Here is a 22,402-nt window from a genome sequence, read left to right as displayed (position 1 = left end):
TGTTTGAACTACTGTGGCCCTGCCCTACCTCAAGGGAACATGATTTGAACAAACTTGAATTTACACTTACTAAGGATGCTTCTGAATTAATATGACTAGTCATGGATTTGCTGTTCTTGGGAAGAGGATTTTTTACAGATTTTCCCCATTTATTTCAATGTAAAACTTTGATTCCCTATTGTGGCCCCAACCTTCCCCTGGGGGGACATGACTTGAATAATTTAGAGTATACACTACCTCAGGAGGTTTCTACATAAGTTTCAGCTTTTCTGGCCCAGTGGTTCTTGAGAAGATTTTTAAAGATTTTTCCTATATATCTCAATGTAAAATTTGGATTCCCTATTGTGGCCCCATCCTACCCCTGGGGATCATGATTTGAATAATATAGAATGTAAACTACCTCAGGAAGCTTCCACATAAGTTTCAGCTTTTCTGACCTCTGGTTCTTTAGAAGAAGTATTTTAATGACCCCACCCTATTTTTGTCTTTTCTTGATTATCTCCCCTTATAAAGGGAGTTGGCCCTTCATTTTAACAATTTAAACTCCCTTTCTTTCAAGGATGCTTTGTACAAACTGTGGTTAAAATTGGCTGGGTGGCTTTTCAGAAGAAGTTGAAAATATGAAAAGTTTACAGACAGATGGACAACGGGTGATCAGAAAAGCTCACTTGAGCTTTCAGCTCAGGTGAGCTAAAAATTGGAGTTAGAAAATTGTTTTATTCAATTTTACAATCATAAATGCATGATAAAAGTAGCTGCATGAGTAAACATGCTGACGCACAATCCCAATGCTAGTTTCATTGAGGTTTTTGATTCATCGCCTTCAACCAATATCATATTTTGAATGACTGAGGTTTCAGATTTTGTGAACAATATATCTCAAAGCTTAATTGATCTTTTTTGGTACGGCATCCTGTACCTCTCAACTTGGAATTTTATATCAAAAAACAAGTTTTAAAATTTGGAAATATTGATGATATATTCCATGTTTTAGTGTAAAGTAATGACAAGGTCTAGGAAAAAAATGTTTCCGTTTTCCCCACTGACCCTAATTTATAGTGCTGACCCTAACTTTTAAATGCTTATGTACCATGCAACATGTGCAAAAGCAACTTGGGTGAAATAGTCGCCAACTTCGCAAGCTTTTCAAGACAAAGAGAAGTTTCAGTTCCTTTCTACTTTCTTTTACCATCATAAAATCATCTTCCTTAAATTAATTAGAGAGGAGAGTGTAATACATAGCCCCCATAAAGCCGTTTTCACAGCAACAATTCTGAAAATCTCGACAGTAATCCTCATGGGATAGTATCTAAATTAGTGATACAACACATCTAGTAAATGACCAGCAATGTTGTGTAATTAGTTATTTTAAAGGTACTTTCATGCCATTCAAGACAATTAATATCCTGATCATAAAAATCATTACATTTATCATGAAAGTTATCAATATGCTACTGTATCTGTACAAACATGCACTACAGATATAAATAGACAGGTTAGACTAATACCCTAGAGGCACAAAAAATGACATCCAACATTTTTTCCTTATCTTTTTTTATAATTAATTCTCTCAATAACATAGGCCTATTCAATGCATTTATTTCACTTATGTTACTACATAAAGTACACATAAACATTTAAGAAAATTATCCCCCCAAATATGTCCACCAATTTTTTTTTAATCAATCCTGAATGTAATCATACAGAATTTTTCAAGAACTCTTTAGTAGGTTTAATTGTACTAAAGTTTATATCCTGGATTGTTTAACTTACCAAGCCAGCCTTCTTTTTTAGATTTTGTCAAATCAGTGTTTTTGCAATTCTCAATGCATTTCCTATGTAAAATGTTGATAAAAGGGACCTACCTAATTTTTCACCATAATATTTCTCCAAAACCCACTTATTTCATACAGTTTTTGTATTATATACATTATTGTATCTTTATTTCCTATGACATCTAGATATTTTGGCTGAAACTTATATGTAGAAACAAGACATGGACATACCAGCACCGAGCTTTATTTTTGAGTTACTTCCCTTAACAGCTATAATTACATATTATTCATAATGGTCAAGAGAGTCAGACTGGTTGATTGATTCTATCATGTTATTGACTGAATTGATTGAAACACATTGTCATAAAAATATTGGCATGGATTAATTTCAAATTTTATTCGTAGTTACTAAATGCTGCTTCCTAAATCATACAACCTGAGAACTGATTTCAGTTGGTCTACCTTTCAGTATATGTCACATCTTTGCCTTTTCTAGCATACTGAGCATAACTATGGTAAATGACGACTTGTTGGCTCTTTGTCCCCATAATACAATTTACAACAAAGCCATTACTACTTTTCTTTCTTGCTTTATAGATGATTCTACCCGTTGAAGGAAGTACACGTGCTTTTGTTTACCTCTGTAAACATACGCTTTATTGGTTTTCACTGCTTAGAGAATTCTACACGGGAGATCACTCTCAATCACTATTTCATAAGTGAAAAAACCCATGTATTAAACCTTTTTTCTCCGAAAAACCTTGACTTGCTAATGTCCTTAATTACAAAATTTAAATTCATTTCATATATAAACATATTATATAAAACTTGTTTTTTTTGTGTTAAAAAAATTGAAGAGAGGGTGTCAGTTGTTTATTGTAGAAATATTAAGTCTCCAGGATTTTTTAAATTTCTCCCTAATTTATTGTGAGGGAGATGTGAAGTCTCCCTGAAGTATGGGTCTAGGTTGGTTCCTGTCATGAAAAATTCTACTATAAATTAAAGCCACAGAAATGCTTGAAAACACCATTTCCTTTGTCATTAGTATTACTTCTATAGATGTTTTGATTAAAGAAGCAAGTAAAAAAAATTCAAAAAAAAAAAATTGCCTATCTACCTAATTTTTTTCAGCCTGAAAGCGGAAACAAACATATTTTTTCCAGCCCCAATTAGATTGTAGGCCTTCCCTTGATGCATATTTTTATACGATCTTAAAATTCAATTTCGTTGATAAAGACCACTGAAAATTCCCTCTGCTTGTCATCTGGGAATTTTTACTTTAATATATTGGGAAAAAAAGAGTCAATTTTCAATTGGGACAGGGCCCTTTTAAAGGACTTGCATGCAAGGGAATGAAGGGATATGAAGCCATGTTATCTGTGATATGATTTGGTATAAGTTTACCCCTGTACATTCAATAATTGACTGAAAAACAGCCATAAGCATCTTGCCCTTATTGCAGATTGAAAATCAAGGAGATCTCTCTCAGCATTTGAATTTATGAAAAATCAAAAAGAGGTGACTCCTTTTAACTTTTGAAATGGAAACTTCATCAAAATTAACACTTGCCTAGTATGACATATTCCTTATACATTACTGCATGTAGAAGATGAAGAAACAAACATAATACTGACATGTCTCTTTTACTCTTTGTTCATTTGCCAGTTCTTCTTTTACCACAAAGCATTAATTTTAATTTTAAAAAATTCACAGTATCTTTCCACTTACTTTTGATGGGGCACACAGATACTTCCATTAGCTCTAGGTTTGTAATGTCCTGGTTTACATCTCTCTACACTCCCTGAGAAAAAGAAATCTAGGATAATGATAATAATTTTAAAGGTCTCTATTTCTAAAATGGGTCAGCTTGTTAAACAGCTATTCAAAAAAAAAGCAAAAAACAAAAAACACAAAAAACTAGAGGTGCTGTGAGCACTGAGCTAAAATGATAACACCCCCAACCCCACTACCTTCCACTCTCACATTAATAAAATGGCAAAGTCTTTTTTATGCTATGGGAAACTCCAAATATCTATCTGATCAGAACATAAAATAGCAGGTGAACAATGGCACTATGTAATAAAGATTTAGCGAAAGTCTCACTAAATTTTATAAGGAGGAGTTGCGGATACGAGATGGGTACCCCAAATATTATAGAAAGAATTGCAGTGACCAGGTTTTGCTATGGGAAACCCCAAATATCTGTCCAATTGAGTAGAAAGTAGGAGGTGCTGTCACTATATATAAAGATACTGTGAAAGTCACATTTAATTTTATTCAGGGGTATAGGAGGAGTCAGGGTTTTTTTAGGGGTCATAGGGGGCCTGTATTCTGCCCCATTCTCAATTTGGTAAAAAGTATATGTTTTTTCCAATTTCATAAAAGAAAATTCCCAAAAGACAATTGAAACAAACTAATTGGTTAAATGTCCGAACTCAGTAAAGTGTATCAGGAATGGTGTTCAAAATATATACGTGTATATATAATTTAAGACATGCTAAAAAAAACTGATTAACTGAATGTAAAATGGAAAGGCCAAGGCCTTTGATTTTAAGACCTAAATTAACCCTTTGGGAGTTGTGGATAAGATATAGATACTCCAAAGTGTTACAGACTTGCAGACAAACACACCCATCACTTTATAACCCCCACTTTTTCAAGTGGGGTTTTAATAATTCCTTTGCTATCTTCTTTTGTCATTAACATTATGACATATACCTGGGGCCCGTTTTACAAAAGAACTTACGACTAAGACCAAAATCTTTAGTTGATTGTAAAATTTTGCAAAATTATTTATTATGTTTGAAATTGCTAGCATAAAAATATCTTGTTAAATTCTTTTTAAAAAAATTAAAACCATTTTCAAATGAATGTAAATTAGAAAGCAATAAGCAGAATCAAATTTTGGTCTTAGTCGTAAGTACTTTCGTAAAACGGACCCCAGTACTTCAAAGACTACACTTATACGGAGGACAGTCTGCTTCATAAACAATACAATAGCATAGCAATTACACTATTACGTACAGCATATCCTAGTTAAAAGAATCTAATTCTGTCTCAGGACAGGCCCTCACCACAGTTATGACTTTCACACAGAGAGTTTCATTCAAATTAAACATAATTTACTGAAAACTAAATTTGGACTGCGTTCACACGGATAATTTAATATGAATAAGTTAATTAAAATTAATTTACTTCATATCAAATTCACATTAATTCCGTGTGAATATTAAAGTGCTACTTCAAATTAAATTTTGATGCATATGTAAAAGCACAAATAAGCCATATGCCTATGGTCAGATACAAGTACTTATGCTATTTTTGAGAGACAAACAATGGAAAATTAAGTTTATCACTAAAAATGTGTACCGACACTATGACATTATATGAAATGAAATCTGCTCTGCATGAGGTGATTGCAATGATTGCTTGAATGCAATTTAATTTTCATTGGTTTAAATCTCATTATTTTACCGTTCACGGTAGCTCAGTCGGTAGAGTGCTCGCTCCATGATCGGGAGGTCATGAGTTCGAATCTCGGCCGCGACAGACCTAAGTGGATAAAAAATAGGTATCAACTGTTCCTTCGCCATGTACTACGCACTTTGAAATGAAAGTTGCAGGTTTTTCGGATGAGACCTTAAAAACCGAGGCCCCATGTCACCGCAGGTGTCGGCACAATAAAGATCCCTTACTGCTCAATGGCCCTGAGTGCCGAGCAAAGGTCAAAATTTAAAAATATACAGTAAATCAATCTCATTAATTAACCACATTAATTTACTGTCAGTGAATTAAATATTTAATATGCAAGCAGAATTCATGTGAACAGGGCATTAGAATATGCCCCATATACATATCAAATGTAGCTGCAATGTAGCAGAACAAAGCGAATCCAGTCTTGCACAATTTTGAAGGATTTGTATCGTAGTAACTGCAAAATAGTGCCGAATTAAACCTTTTTGGGTGTTCTTATACCTCCAAATCCAGTAATAATCCATATAAAGGAAAAACTCAGTACATCTTATCTACATTCTTAAAATTCTTATCTGCCATTTTGATAATCAGAACTCCCTTCACTGATCAAAGAATTTGAGTAAAACTGGAGTTATCTGTTCCTTGTTTTTCTGCTACATTGCATACTAACAAAAGAATGTTCCTTCTAAAACTTTGAAACCAAAGGTTTGATCATGAATTTACCTGTTTCACATTTGTTATCCTGATATTGATAAAATATCACATATTTTACATGTAAATCTTGAAATCTACTTTTGGCCATATAAAGTACTATAGCATTTCTCAAGAGCAAGAATTAGACTGCATGTTCATCTAGCATTACATGAATGTATCAAATGCAACATGCAAAAACTCATTGCCCTGAAAATCAAATTAGGAAAATTTATAGAAATATTATGATGCATAATAGTCATGTGTTTCAAAAGAGATGAGTAATAAATATGTTGTATTTAATATTAGGATTTGGATGTTAAAATGTTATCATTTTTGCATTAAATTTAATTTTGAATTCAACTCAACGATAACCAATAATGCTAAAATATGCATGAATGAGTGATATTAAACAATTATGAACTTCAGTGTAAGTCAATATATGGTTATAAGGACCCATTTCAAGTGATACTGACCCTTGCTCATCATAACCACACTCTTAGTTTATCTGCTTAATATCTAGGAGAAGATATTCAAAGAATTTATGCGTTTTTTCTATATTAATAGAGCCCCGCCAAACACTAAAACCCCTAACCCAGGAGTCATGAAATTCATAATTTTGGAAGAGGCACCCTTGCTCATTATAACCATGCACTTATTTAACCTGCTAAATACCCAGCCAAAGCAGATAAGCAGATAAAATTTTCAAAGAATTTATGTATTTTCACTACTTAATCAAATGAGCTCCGCCCTAACTAGAACCCCTGACCCTGAAGCCATGAAATTCAACATTTCAGAAAAGACACCCTTGCTAATCATAACTATGCATTTAATTTGTTTTCTTTTTGCCCAGGAACAGATAACAAGATTTTCAAGAATTTATGCATTTTCACAACTTAATCAAAAGAGCTCCATCCTAACTTGAACACCTGACCCTGAGGTCATGAAATTCAAAATTTTGAAATAGACACCTTGCTCATCATAACTATGCATTTAGTTTGTTTTCTTTATACCCTGGAGCAGTTAAGAAGATTTTCAAAGAAATTATGCATTTTCACTATATAATCAATAGCTCCCACCCCAACACCAGAACCCCTTACCCAGGGACCATGAAATTACCAATTTTTGTCCCCCTTTGACCAGATATGCTCTATACCAAAATTGGTTGAAATTGGTTCAGTGGTTCCAGAAGAGAAGTTGAAAATTTTCAAAAGTTTACCTACGAATGACAGATGGTGCATGCCGATGGATGAAAACAGATTGCTATAGGTCACCTAAGTGACTCAGGTGACCTAAAAAAGTCAAGTCAATCCAGTTAAAAGTCTTCATGCAACCAAGGGGTTGTCTGCCCTTCTGCTCTTTCAAATAAAATCATGTAAGCATAAAACAACTGGCAAAATATTTTTTTTTTAATTTCCCTTGATATGCATGCCATTCTCCTTGAAACTCACCAGTTTACTATTAAGTCACAATCACAAAGAGAAAACAACCTACAAAACCATCAGTTATATTGGGATGTGTTTTTAATACAACAAATTCTTGTTAACTGCATATGTCCCCTCATCCCAGTTTAAATTTATAGTACATCAAAGGAAATGCTAAGTATTTATCAACTCAGTATCAAACACTTTCATGGGACTTGTGTGTCGAAGTGATTTTGAAGTCCCAACTGTTTAATATTTAAATATTTAACCCTGGATATCTCTATAGGAAAGAGAGTACCAAATCCCCGGATGTACACGTGATTTTGTTTGTTATGGAAAGTAGTATAGAGTGGTGAATAGTGTGTGTTACCCGATGGCTGAATTCAGGTATGTAATTATTTTCATTTTAAGGATGGATTCTTGTTAGCATTTTACGTCGTCAATGGGTCTCCATAAATTATGCAAGTCGTAAAATGCAGAATTCATATTTAATTATACTGAAGGAAAAACCATTAGTTAATTTGTCAGTTTAAGTAATGTTGAATCTATTTCTTTTGAAATAAATAAATTTTTCGTAATATTTTCTTTGATTTGCGACAATCGCCATAATATTCGCTGTTCAGTAGCGAATGTCAACATGTCAAGATAATTTCCCGTAGAAAACCCTGAGATGGTCGTTTTGTAAAATCTACAAACTGTGAACATTATCGAAGCATTGCAGAAGCTCAGGGACAGTTGTGACAAATTTAATCATAGTTATTTATGCTCGGGGTATTCCTATCAGCCAAAGGGAAGCTTGAACTTGAAGGTCATAAACACGTGCAAGATTGCAGATCCACGTTGCCTCGTCTGATGTCATGTTGTGTGCAGTGAACATGTAAGATAGTTATATATGTCTGAAGATTTTCATAATTTTGAAATTGAATTACATGCTGGTTTGTATTGATTTATGGGAAATCGCACGGAAATTATAGATCTGTTATATAAATTTCGTCTGCTTATTCCCGCGACTTGTCAACATTTGAAGAGGATATATTTCGTGTATTCGTCAGGTTTATGTCAGAATAATAATTCACAAAAATAGCATTTCTTGTATATGATTACAACAAATTTTATATTTTTAACTAGCCTACTTTGTTCAAGACACAACAATCATCAAGTTATTAGAAAAGTAAAGTGTCCCGCTTGGGTACAAATCAAACGGAAAAATAACTTGATATTGTATGTGGAAATATCAATAATATTGAAACACACAATTGTCTAATAAATAGAGCAAAATGAAACATTATTGTTAAAAAACTATTTATATTATTGTTTTTTTTTTTTTTTTTTTTTTTTACTTTTCTGTACTTTAAGGATAAAAAATGTCTATTTATTTATATCCAATACATTATAATATAAGACATTATGCATATGGTAGAATCTATTAAAATATCTTCATTCATTTAAATCAATAAATGAAATACAGATGAGATAAGTTGTTTAATCTTATAATCAATTTCCATTAATTTAAAAAAATAGTCTAAGGGATGTTCATGTTTAATTCTTAGGAGAAAATCAACCCTACTTTACCCTAGACTAGAAAAAAGACTGGAGGTCAGAATGCAGGATGATTGAGCAAGGAGTGCTGGCAGATGGACTATTGAGGTACATGTATAAGAAATATGGGCACAACTTTATCTAACTATCATGTAATGCAGCATCTGTGTTGCTATGTAAAATATATTACTTTTTTTTTTAAATTATAGGTCAACAAAAAATTTGGACTTTCATCAGGTGGACACATGTTCAGCAAGAAATTCTCACATCAAATGAATGATGGCTGTCTGTGGAAAAGAGATTTTCTCAGAATATATCACAGATCAGAAGCAGGAATTACATATTTATCTGATCAAAGAAATGTTTTTGTAGAAATGTGGAAGTCAATGCATGTTATCATAGTCACTGCTGCTTGTTGCATGATTCCATTCTTGATTTTTTTCAGAAACTTTCAGTCAAAAATAGTTTTATTTATAATTATATAATGTTTGATTATTTGATTCCCAAGTACCCGATACAGTGCACACTTTGTAGAATGTGATTACTTTACAAAATCTTTGATTCAGATTTGAAATCTTACTCCCAGAGTGAATTTTTCAAGCATTATTTTTCATTAGATTACAATGTGAAGATTTACATGTACTGGCATTACAACAACTTGTAAATGATATATACCTAGCTCTATGTATTCAGTTGCTTTACATTTTCAAAGTTACAGTTAAAATCTTAAAATACAGTTCTGGAATACATAAAAATGTGCCTGCTTTAGATCATTTAGTTAAAGGGTGATTTTAAGCAAGAGCATGCCGAACAAAATTGCTGGTAGTGGCCGGGTTAAAATTTAGATTTTTACAAATGAACTACATACATGTACTTGCAGTAGAAACCCTCAAGAGATAATTTTTAATTCATTTCAATATAAGTTATTGACACTGATCAATAAATGTTTGCGCTACAAATTCTTAAAAAGAAATTTCATCCTTGAATAAGTATTTTGCATCTAAATGTGAAATTAAGTTGGATAGCTGCATGCATATTATTGTTACAAAGTTCAAGGATGTCATTTTCAGGCAAAGATGTCAAAGGGCATTTGATTGTCATAGATGGCTTTTTTGTTATCTTAAAACTCCAGCAAATTTTACGCAATATGTGATCACAATGAGGAGTTATATTTATTGGTGCTGAACAAACTATATACTTATAAATGTGTGTAGGTATTTATTGTCCCTCGCATTCGCGAAAGAGAGGGGACATTAAATGTCATTCGTCTGTCGGGCTGTCTGTCACAAAAACTTTAACCTTGGCCATAACTTTTGAGTGAGAAGAGATTGGGCTTTTGTATTTCACATGTACATTACCTGTAACAAGACCTTTCCAAATAAACTGTGAATTTTGACCCCGTGGCCTTGGCCTTGAAGTTTGACCTACTTTTCAGAAAATTAACATTTCGTTAAATTGGTCATTAAATTTAAATGAAAAAAGATAGGGCTTTCATATTAAATATGAACATTACCTGTAAGAATACCTTTCCAAGTGTACTATGATTTTTTGACCCCATGACCATAACCTTGAAGTTTGACCTACTTTTCAAAATTTTTATCTTTGCTTATAACTTTTGATTTAGAATAGTTAGGGCTTTCATATTTAACATGTGCATTAGTAGTGACAAAGTGTTTCCAAGCATGCTATAATTTTTGACCCCTTTACCTTGACCTTCATGTTTGACCTAAATTTCAAAAATTTTATATTTGGTGATTACTTTTGAATGACATATGATAGGGTGTTCATATTTGACAAGTGCATTACCTGTGTCAAAATGTTTCTGAATATGCTATGATATTTGACCCCGTGACCTTGACCTTCCAGTTTGACCTAATTTTCAAACATTTCATCAGTTTGCTAACTTTTGAAGGATCAAAGATAGGGCATTCATATTTGACAAGTGCATTACCTGTGACAAGCATTTCCAAATGTACTATGATTTTTAATCCCATGACCTTGACCTTGAAGTTTGACCTAATTTTTAAAAAGTTTATCCTTGCTAATAACATTTGATTGAGAGAAGAGATGGTATTTACATTTTTTTCAAGACCTTTCTGATTGTATATCATGGTTTCTGATATTTTTTTTTACATGTGCATCACTTGTGAGAAGATCTTTTGGATTTTATTATGATATTTGACCTCATGACCTTGATCTTGAAGTTTGATGTAGTTTTGAGAAGCTATAGTCTTTGCCATAACTGTTATTAATTCAATAATTTATGTTTTTTTGTATGATGCACAGATAAGACAGGACAAACAAACAAGACAGTTAAAATATGGCATAAATAATGGCATCCCATTCACTAAGACATCGAAAGCGGGGGACCACAATTCTTTGAATTTGCTTGTTGTTTTCAAAACTCAGTTTACAAATGTAAAATATCCAATAATAACATAATACCAGGGACCTATATGTATATAACTACATATACATGTATAGGCATATATATTAGTCCCTCTGATATTCATATATTAAGCTTTGAATGGCATGTTCACTATACATGTATATTGATTTCACGTTTATGTCATAAATAATGTATTGAAATCTTTTCTAGTCTATGAAAAAATTTTATGTATGATTTTTCTCATAACTTTTTGGAAGGTTTATTATTTATTCCTGGTTATATTAAAGGTTAAGTTGCTTTGAATTAGTCCTGTGCATGTGAAGAATGTATGTGATAATTTTTCTGTAATTGCCACTAGAAAATTGATGTATTTTATAAAATTGTCAAACATAACATTCATAAGAATAAAATGACAGAGGAAATTCGAAATGAATATTTTGAATATCATTAGTGTAAAATACCATAAAAATAGAATGTATAACTGGGAGAAATGAATGTATTTATGTCACAATTACACCAAATTGATATGTTTTTAGGGATTAAAAATCTTTTTTATAGACATTTAAAACACTCTGTAAAATGAAGATTTCGGAAAGTATAGAGCAAATTCGGGCTAATTTTTTTTTCGATAATTTGCCTGATTACTATATCTTTTTTACTTTGTAAATTAATCTTGAACTTTTGAATATTCATCAGACAAAAATCTAAATATTTGACATTATATGGTCAATTGTAAAAATTGAGATGAAATTTCATGTGAATTCATAAAAACTGAGAATTTTGAAAAAATATCGAGGAAATTCGGATTAAATATATTTATTGAATATAAAGGATTTCATGTTATCTTTTCACCAGCTCATTTCATATGAATTAGTCATCAAAAATAAGTAACAACTTTAATTTTATTGTGAAAGATATTTTTTCAGTCAGCAAAATTTATTCATATGCATAAATTTCAAAACTTCTCTGTGTAAAAGTACTATTTTTAGGACTGACTTTCAAATGACCTTGACTGAAAATCAAGGCCGATGACACCAAAGTTTTTGGATGTTAAAATAGTGTAAACAGTCTGAATATTGAGTATTCAGAAAATTAAGATTCTGCCATTATAAGAAATATGAGAAGAATCCATCCTTAAAGTAAAAATATTAATGTTTGAAATAAATGATGGAATGTGGGAATATTACAGAGAATATAGAAATACCAGGGGAGATTGTAGGAGTGGGGGTTGATATTTTTGGCATAGTGTCATTTACTGCCGATCCCTATAAGTTGTAAACAACTGCAATTTTGACCTATAAACGCCATGGGACCCTATATTTTTTTCGGGCTTTTTTATAAGCGCTTAGAATAAAGTTTCAAATGGTGCCAAGGATTTGTCTGAAATTGAATAAGTAGAGTACTGAGAGGGCAAAAGGTTTGTATAGAGTTCTATGAGAAAATAATTAGTACTCTTTTCCCTATAATCCTTGGATATCTCTTAGTATTTTCTTTGTCCCTTCAACATACATGTGATAAGTCAAAGACCACAAAACTGTACAGGAGCCATAAAAAAACTGGAATTTGGGTGAAAAAACTGTACACTGCCTATCAAAAAACGGTACAAAAAATGGTATAAAATATCGCTTAAATTCTTCTGAAATTCCATCGTAATCATTGTAATAAACATCGTATATTTTATACCTACGAAGATCTGGGTCAGATTCACGTATATTAAGACTAAAGTCATGTTTATCAACTTTAGAAGTTGGCTTAATTTTTTTCAATCAAGTTACGAAACATTAACAGTAATTAAGTACCCCTTAAAAAATAAAGCTACCTAAAGGGGTATTTGATACAGATTTATAGCAAGATAATTATCCCAATTGGCAGTTCACACCTTCGCACGCGATGGTTTGTGTACACTACACAATTATCAGAAGGTCAGGTGTCAAACACAGGTGACGTTTTCCAGTGTCTCGTGAGCGAGAATGAGAGGAAAATGGCGGCATTTAGCGAGAAATTCAAAATACTGTACAAATTTTCATATTCCGTGAATTTTGGTGTCCCGCCGGTACACGATGAATGAGCTCAAAAAACTGTACATTTTGCGTACAGCCTGTACATATCACATGTATGCTTCAAGTTCAAGATAATGAGGTTTGACTATACATGTATAAATTGTGTAGAGCATTGCAATCTACTCTATCAGTTTTTGTTGTTTACATGTCTGGTTTCATGAATGCAAAATCAGTGACTTGTGTGAAAAAGTTTAGATTATTACAATTGTCAAAGGGAAAAACATTGTCCCAACCTGTCAAGCTACAATGTACTTAAAATGCGAAATCATGTGCTGTTACACCAACTTAACTTTTCATAAGACACCTGAGTCACTCAGGTGATCTCATAAATATCCTTTTTGTTGATACAACTTGATACAGAATTAGCCCATGATTTATATGAAATTACCAGTGGGGGTGAGCTCGAATCCAGGACGCTGGATGCTGGCAATAACTTTGGGGTCTTCCACTCTCTGACAGATCACTGGATCAAGTCCAAAGTAAAGATGATTTCTGTCACAGACACAAGTCTTCTGTTCTCCTGTTTCACAAGCTGCCATACTTTCAATAATTGTTCCATCTAATAAACAAAATCAAAGCATCTTTTAAAAGTCTCAATGTTTGTTCATTAATTTAGTTTTGACATATTATATTGCCCTAAAACCAAGGCAATTAATTTATATAACCTTCTACAAGACATGACATAGATTAACATAACAGTACTGGTACTTACAAATAAGGTCATCTTTAAAAAAATTTCTGTTTGCCCTCTCCCAACTGTCTAAACATTGGTAATCAGAGATTACAAAGCTCACCTCAACGAATGTTGTCTTTAAGTAAGGCAAAGTCCCAAACTAATAATCTAGTAGTGTGCATCCCTAGATGTAACATTTATGCAATTTTGGTCTGATAGGACTTACATTTACTTGGGAATAGACTTACCTAAAATCTTTAAACTAGTCACTTATCCAGAAAAGTCATATCCAGCATCTGAATCAAGTTTGAGAGTGTTCATCCTGTGATGCATCATCCATGTAAGTTTGGTTCAGATAGCCCTATAGTTTACTTTAACCTGCTCACTCATCCAGAAAATGTAGGTCAGATCCAGCATCTGATGCAAGTCCAGTAAGGCCAAAATAAAAAATAGGTTTGTTTCCCCTAACGCGACCGACCCACTGAAATCGTGCCGACTGAAAAGTTTTTTTAATAAGATTATTCAAATATTTATTTTTATTGTTTATCAACTTTATAAAACACAATTTCATCAAAATTCGTTTTTTATCAGAACGGCGGGTTTTGTTTTACTCTCATTTGGCGCCCACAACATGTGGCCACAGAGGGTAATTTAGTGTTATAAAACAACGGCAATGTATCAATCTTAATATACATCTTTAACTTATTAGAATCCTACACTCTGGAAACATTTCGTGAATTAAATATACCATGACTAAGGAGTGTTAAGATGGCATTTACAAACGTGTCTTCTAAAATTAACTTACGTAGTAAGCATGACAAAACCTGCCTCATGAGCAGAAGAGGGGCCCAATTTGTGTATGCATATAAATAAATTTCACTCCATTTCAATTATTTCCATCTAAAAAACACTTCATGTATGATTCTATTTTTACTATATAGGACCATATGATTGTAAATATATCTTTGTATAATTATTTCACCTTGATGAATATAATTCGGATGTCGTTTCTTCATTCCTTTTATTTATGGGGTAAACTTCGTGACTATAACATTAGATATATGAAACTTTAATCATTTTAGATATGGTTTGGTTGAATTAAATATTGTTTATACAAGTACTCTCTTTTCAAATAGTGTTGAAATCTTCAAAGTTGGCTTATGGTGCGCTTCCTGAGATGTGCAGTGTATTTTTCTTTTCTTTAGTTGGGCCCTTGAAAATAGGTTGTTTCTTTGCTTTAAAATACCTTTAAAAATTGCTGGGTCGACAACATTTGAACACCTGCCTGGTGGAGGGCTCTTAATTTAGACTTTTTCTCGGCACTTATGGCCATTGATCATAAAGCATCAATAACAATATCGTGCCAACGTCTACATGTATACTGTGACACTGCATGGCCCTACGTTTTTTTACGGTCTCATTTGACTGACTAGTTTCCACGCTCCACGTCGGGACCCGTGACTTAGAATAAGCTCCTGAATTACGTCGTGACTTCAAAACGAAACACTAGAATTACTTCGCCACGCAAGGCCCTTGACATTTTATCTGTGTAAGCACTCGAAGATGATAGTAGGTTTGAAATAAAAATATACTCGGATGGCCGATGGTTGAGTATTTGCGAATCTTGTCTTTTTGTAAAAATTCAATTTCAATAAATTTACGCTGGCCTGAGATATTTCACAAGTTCAACTGAATAGTATTTGTGAATTAATTTACCATACATGTTGCTTTTAAATTTCATTTGTATGATATTCGGTTTAAAAATCGGTTCCTTTTGTTCTTTCTCATTTATAGAGATATTGTTCAATTTTCAGAATGTATTTTCAAAACTGCTGTCAGAAAAAAAATAATTTACCTACCTACCTACTCATCTTGAAATTTTAGGGTCGGGTTAGGGGAAACAAAGATATTTTTAATGATGGCCTAATGTGCATCCTCAGATGAATCATCCATGCAAGTTTGGTCAATATAGGGCTTATAGTTACTAGGAAATGAGACCTGCTCCAAAAACTTTAACCTGCTCCAAAAACTTTAACCTGATAACTCATTCGGAAAATGTAGGTCAGATCCAGCATCCGAAACAAGTCCAGTAGTGTGCATCCTTAGATGTATCATTCATGCAAGTTTGGTCAATATAGGGCTTATAGTTACTAGGAAATGAGACCTGCTCCAAAAACTTTAACCTTCTCCAAAAACATTAACCTGGTCATTCTTTAGCTGAAAACTCGACTGGTACAATGAAACATACTAGAAGCATCCTCCATGCATCTCTGATTAATATAGGGCATAGAAGTACTTGAAAAGAAATCTGCTCCTAAAAATTTGACTTCGGATGCTGACGCCAAGTATTACATAAGCTTTCCCAACTTCGTTGAGGTGAGCTAAAAATGGTCCGACTCAAAATTTTTTTGAACCGCTAGGAAATGATTATTTTTTTTATTCATTCCAAAATTTTCTTATCCCGTAAACAACTACAGTAAAACCTCCTTATCTCAAATTTGATGTGGCCAAAAAAACTTTGAGATACCAAAGGATTTGTGATATTGAGAATAAAGGGGCCCGCCGACACAGTTACATTATCTACAATTTTAAATGTCTATTTTAATCCAAAAAATAACTTCAGTTTAATTATTTGAACTTAATACATAAATATTCTAAGAATTCAATGACAATGACATTCTTCATAACATCACATCAAACATCTGTGTTTGTAAACAGTGCATGAGCTCGGTTATTGCTAAGTGTTTATGTTTTACTGGGTGTATTCAATTTGTTTAGTCTACACAAGTCACTGTTGGTTTTGCTTTCTCGCATTTCTACTCTGAACTTTCTTGATTATAGTTTTCATATTTTTCATTAACACACAACAAAATTTCTACTTTTCTCAAGTATTATGGACAAAGTTTACTTTGTGAAAGAGCAAGGATTTGTGTCAATCAAATATGTCTTGAAAATCGTAGTTTTAATAATTTCCAGATAAAAAATTTTCTTCAGATGCTTTTAATATATTTCGGTGTGAAATGCTCAACATATACGTAAAGATATTATTTAGAAAATGTTAGAAAATATGAGCTTCAAATCTGTGTCTCTGGCCCTTTTTAAAAAATATATATAAAAAATAGTAATTGTTTCTTTCAAATCACTTCAACATATTCATGGTATTCGAGATATCAGTGTTCAAGATACCAAAGTTCAACTGTATTTTGGTTTTATTAACATCTTCAATTTCAATAAATTTCAAAAATTTAACAGGAATTTTTTTTTTACTTCCTACCTACCGACCAAGTTTTTTTTTTAATCCTGAGTCAGGAGAGGGCAAATTTTTTTTTTTTTTTGAAGATGGCCTAATCTTCCACAAATATTAAAACTATATGTGTAGCTTTTATAAAAAATACTTACCATGCTTGCAAGAACAATCTTGTGGGACACAGACTTGCCAGACCTCAGGCATATCACCTGTGTTGATGGCATCTTTATTATGAGTCCCTTTTGGACACTTAAAGCAGATATCTTCACCAGGATCTTTACTTGTATCATTGCAAAACAAGTACCCTTCTCCTGAAATTATAACATCAAAAACTTAAGAGTTACACTGACAAATTTCTTTAACATTACATCATTTTCTGTTTCAGTTAATTGATAAGGATTTCAAACCTGGAGAACAAATCTTTGTTTTGCAGCATGTGCCGTCATTTCTTTCTTTATATTCACTTGGACAGGCACCAATCTGTGGTAACTACAAAATAAAACAAGAGGCGAATGGGCCACAATGCTCACCTGAATAACCTTGCCCCTTCTATTCTTCATCATCAGATTTTCCCTATATATATTCCTTTGTAAAATTAACATCACATATTCTGGCCCCATCCTACACCCAGTCATGATTTGAACAAACTTGAATCTGAGGATGCTTTCATAAATATAAATATGACTCATCATGGGTTTGCTGTTCCCTAAAATAAGATTTTCCTATATATTCCTATGTAAAACTTTTATCACCCATGGTAGCCCCATTCTACCCCCCAGGGTCATGATTGGAAGAAAACTGAATCAACACTACCTGAGGATGCTTTCATATAAATATGATTAATCATGACATTGCTGTTCTTGATAAAAAGAATTTTAAAAACTTTCCTAGATTGTATTCATGGGTAAAACTTTGATTGCCCATGGTGGCTTCACCCTTATCCTCGGGGTCATGATTTGAACAAAACTGAATCTACACTACCGGAGAATGCTTTCATCATTGTACGACTTATAGTTACTTGGAAATGAGACCTGCTCCAAAAACTTTTACCTGCTCCAAAAACTTTAACCTGCTCAAAAAACATTAATCTGGTCATTCTTAAGCTGAAATTGCAGCATCTGAAACTTTGACTAGTACAATGAAACCTGCTAGAAGCATCCTCCATGCACTTCATTAATATAGGGCACAGAAGTACTTGAAAAGAAATCTACTCCAAAAACTTTAACCTGGGACGCCAACGCCGAGAGTATTACATAAGCTCCCTGAACTTTGTTGAGGTGAGCTAAAAATGCTTTAAATTTATATGCTAAGGGGGATTTTATTTCAGTTTAAAATCTAATAACTATTTGTATAATTCCTTTATAATAATGTACTTTTAATAACTTTCCTTAGAGGTTACTTTTGGGATTATTGGACACACCAGTGTAACAGCAGGTTCAAAAGAATGCTCCTTCTCCTGTCCCAATGTTTGCATTCCTTTTAATCAAAGGCCTGAAGGCCTGAGAGGCGCATCGCATTGAAGATAGAAAACTCAACAACAAAAAAATTCTCAGTAAAATTCAACTTACATGTTGAGGGAAAATCAGGAACAAAAATAAAATGTAAAATATCTTTTCTTTGAGGTTAAAAAACGTTTTGAGTCTTGGCATTTTTAGCCAGTCGGTCGGGAGAGTTCAAACAAACATTTTTTTTAAAGTTAGTCTATCATTTATAATTCATTGATATTTAAATTAATTTATAATTGCTTGAATGCAATTATAAATTAATTTAAATATCAATGAATTATAATTGATGTTTTTAATTATATTTTTTTTCATTTCATTATTATCATATAGTAGGAAGATGAAATAATGAATGAGAATTAAGAAAGGAATAATTATTGAATAATTCTATATAATATCATATCATATCATATGAACAAAAACTTTTTTTTGGTTACTCAATACTGAAGACAAAGAAACTCTTAATTCTGTGGGCAAATTCATAAATGATAACATGTTGTAGTAGCCATACACTTTTATATATAGTATTCCCTTTAACTGAAATAGTACAATATTATTGTTGATATGAGCAATGTCATTTACAAATTGTTACACTATCCATTGGCATATCTTTTCTTTATTATTGTAATAATTTCATACTTGTCTGTTATGGGCTCTAAATTAGAAAAAATAAATGTTCTGTTCTGTTCCATCTGAATTTTTTTTTTAGTTTCTTTCATTATGTGTACGAGCTGTTGTGATGCAAATAGATCTTACTCCACGTAGCGCACATGTTTGTTTATTGTTGTTTTCTCTCTTTTTGGGGGTTTATTTCTATTTTGTTTTCTCTCTTGCTTTCAACGTAAAAAACATAAACCTCAGTATATGTGAGAGTTTATGTCATTTGATATTTAAAAAAGACAATGAATATCACCAACTCGTCAATATACATTTGCACTATTTTCAATAGCGTATTTAGAATCAATATTGTGGAGTCCTTTGTCGCCGCATAATTGAAAGAAAGAATTGGGGGTCGACAGCAATGAGGCTACATCGCTGATAGCGATGCGCCTCAAAAAGCAGCAAGTGGGTACTGATCACAGCAATAAAGTTCTGGATTTGTGAGCTAGGGAATTTTGGCATACACAAGCAAAATAGCAACAGAGTTCAATCTGCCCAACAACTTTTTTCAAGAGTCTTCTCAATAAGTTTTTTGTCAATAAAATTATCTTAATAATTGTAATTTCATGATCACTTACTTGGAAAACAAATAATGTTCCCTGTAACAATGTCACGATTGTGAACCTCATTCTATACTTCTTTTACTTTGCAAGGTTCTTACGTATGTCCTCCAGAAAAGTGACAAAACCCTGGGAAGTCTTTCTTGACTTATTCTATTATTCACAAGACTTTGATCTGTAAAGCAACATAAAAATAAAAGTTAAAAGTATCTCCTCATACATTTGAACTTCAGTATCTGGAATGCATGTCAATGTCTCAAATAGCTTTTCATATTTTAACTTCAACATCTCAAAATTCCTATCTGTCTTAGTCTAATTGAGTTCGAGATAACGAGGTGTGACTCTATTTACCACAAACTCTATTTGGAAAAAAAAGTACCTAACACAAATGATTCTGTTGTTTTCTTAAATATATAATATTTTTGACTGTTTTCTCTGTATATTCATTTCTCTGAACTATTCAAGGAACATTAGAGTGGTCTATTGGACCATCAGTCAATAGTTTGTGAATTTTGGACCAGCGATCTATTGACCATCGGTCAGTAGTTTCAAATTTTGGACTTGTGATCTATTGGACCGACAGTGCCCATATACTCAGTATAATATTATACAAATATTGCATGTAGTTGAGTGTAACACTGAAAATTGTCACCCCAAGAAAACCATGCAATGTGAACAGAGGTGCAGCCGAGGATGACAATGGTTTTCGAGGGGTGAAAATTTTCAATGTTACACTCAACTACATGCAATATTTATTAAATATTGCATGTAGTTGAGTGTAACACTGAAAATTTTCTCCCCAAGAAAATCAAATTGTCAACCGAGGCGCAGCATTTGTTAAAGTTGTCGAATTTTATGTATATTTATGCAGATTCACAATTCTTCAAGCTAAATATTATTTTGTCATTTAATTTATAATTTTCAGGTCCAGTACAATCAGGACATTAAGCTACGTAGCTAAAATTACCTACCATAGCTTTATTTACCTACCTCAGGTAGCTTAATTTAGCTATTTCAAGGCAAATTTTGCTTTTTATTTCAAAAAGACAAAAAATCGCAAGTAAATGTCTAAAAATATTTATTCTAGGTATTATTTAAAAAGCAATTCAAAGCAGAGATAGTTTTCACATTGCTGCATTTGAACACTTTTAAGGAAAAGATGTATTTCCATTGTTTGAGTAACTGCACCTTGTGTGCAATGAGGCGTGGATAAGTAGATTACTTTACATTGTGCTCATGTTAACCAAAACTGGGTTTTTTTTGTTATTTCACTCAAGAAGTAACTGTTAGGTCACATATTAACTGTTGTATATAGCCCCAAAACTTTTAGAACTTTGATTGCAATTGTGCAGAAAAAGACACATCTTCAAGGGTAATTTTTTCATGAATTGTTTTCAGATGAGTACAAAGTTGAAAATTTACACTGCATAAAAGTGCACTTTTCTGCACTTTTTGGGAAAAATGCTAATTTAAGAAATAAGTTTGATTTAGTAGCTAAATAACGCTACTTCAGGTAGGTGAATAAAGCTATGTAGGTAATTCAAGCTACGTAGCTAAATCTAGTGATTGTACCAGACCTGATTATATCCCACCCGTCCCACCTCCCAAACGGTTATATCTTACTCTGGCGACTGTACCCAACATGAACATATTCATATTTTAACCGCATGTATCTATTTGAAAATGGCAATTGGCATTAGAAATTATAAAAGACAAGAATTGGAAATCCTAAACAAACCGACCTGAAATCTGAAATGACTGTCTTCTAGATTTTTCCAAAAAGAAAGGGAAAATCCTGGAGGGAATTTCCCAGGTAGAATCAGGGACCTATATACTAATAGTACAGTATATAGGTAGAATGTATTTCATCATTTTTAAGAATTTAACTAAATATATCTATTCCTAATATTTAAATGCATATTATTATATTATAAAGTAGAAATTTGCAATCTTTATCAACTTTCTGCGGCTTAATTTTATTTTGCCGGATTTCATGTGCCCATGCCCCATTCAGCAAACCCTCGCCTCATCAGAATCGATAGACTGGTACCCTGACATTGGTTAACGGGCGCAAGCGCCCTAAAAAACCAACTCCTAACGGCAGCGACTGGAATCAAGGGCAGAGAACCAGTGCTACAGAATCGATAACACTGGTTCTCTGCCCTTGATTCCATTCGCTGCCGCTAGGAATTACAAGGACAGGTAACCACCGCCGCCATGACAGTGGAAAAACTCACTGCTTTGTCGCGCATAGTAATTACGCATTCTAAAAATAAATAGCATCCAGAATTGTTAGGTGGATCCGAATATGTATTGAGTAACAGAGATAACAAAACGTTACATACTGAAAATGAAGAATAAAATAAAAAAAATATGTGAAAAATTTTTAATTGCGTGGCAGTGCGTGTT

The 22,402-nt window shown here is 32.7% G+C and overlaps 1 protein-coding gene and 1 long non-coding RNA gene across 2 annotated transcripts in view; one reads left to right on the top strand and one right to left on the bottom strand.

The window, feature by feature from the left end:
* Positions 1–3,492: 3,492 nt before the first annotated feature.
* Positions 3,493–22,402, bottom strand: part of LOC133182647 (uncharacterized) — an 86,994-nt gene continuing 68,084 nt past the window's right edge. Inside the window, exons 11-14 of the mRNA XM_061317494.1 lie at positions 17,679–17,760; positions 17,424–17,582; positions 13,740–13,910; positions 3,493–3,576 (exon numbers count right to left, since the gene is read on the bottom strand). Of these exons, the coding sequence (XP_061173478.1) occupies positions 3,500–3,576; positions 13,740–13,910; positions 17,424–17,582; positions 17,679–17,760 (489 nt within the window). The 3' untranslated portion in view covers positions 3,493–3,499. The remainder of the gene's footprint in view (positions 3,577–13,739; positions 13,911–17,423; positions 17,583–17,678; positions 17,761–22,402) is intronic.
* LOC133183589 (uncharacterized) lies at positions 8,065–9,323 on the top strand. Its single transcript, XR_009720680.1, has 3 exons — positions 8,065–8,240; positions 8,914–9,010; positions 9,112–9,323. It is a non-coding gene; the product is annotated as an uncharacterized LOC133183589 (long non-coding RNA).

This window comes from Saccostrea echinata, unplaced genomic scaffold (genome assembly GCF_033153115.1).
Source record: "Saccostrea echinata isolate AGI-Se365-2 ecotype Australia unplaced genomic scaffold, CSIRO_AGI_Sech_v1 ptg000009l, whole genome shotgun sequence".
NCBI lineage: Eukaryota > Metazoa > Mollusca > Bivalvia > Ostreida > Ostreidae > Saccostrea > Saccostrea echinata.
This window is presented reverse-complemented; position numbering and strand designations above follow the sequence as displayed.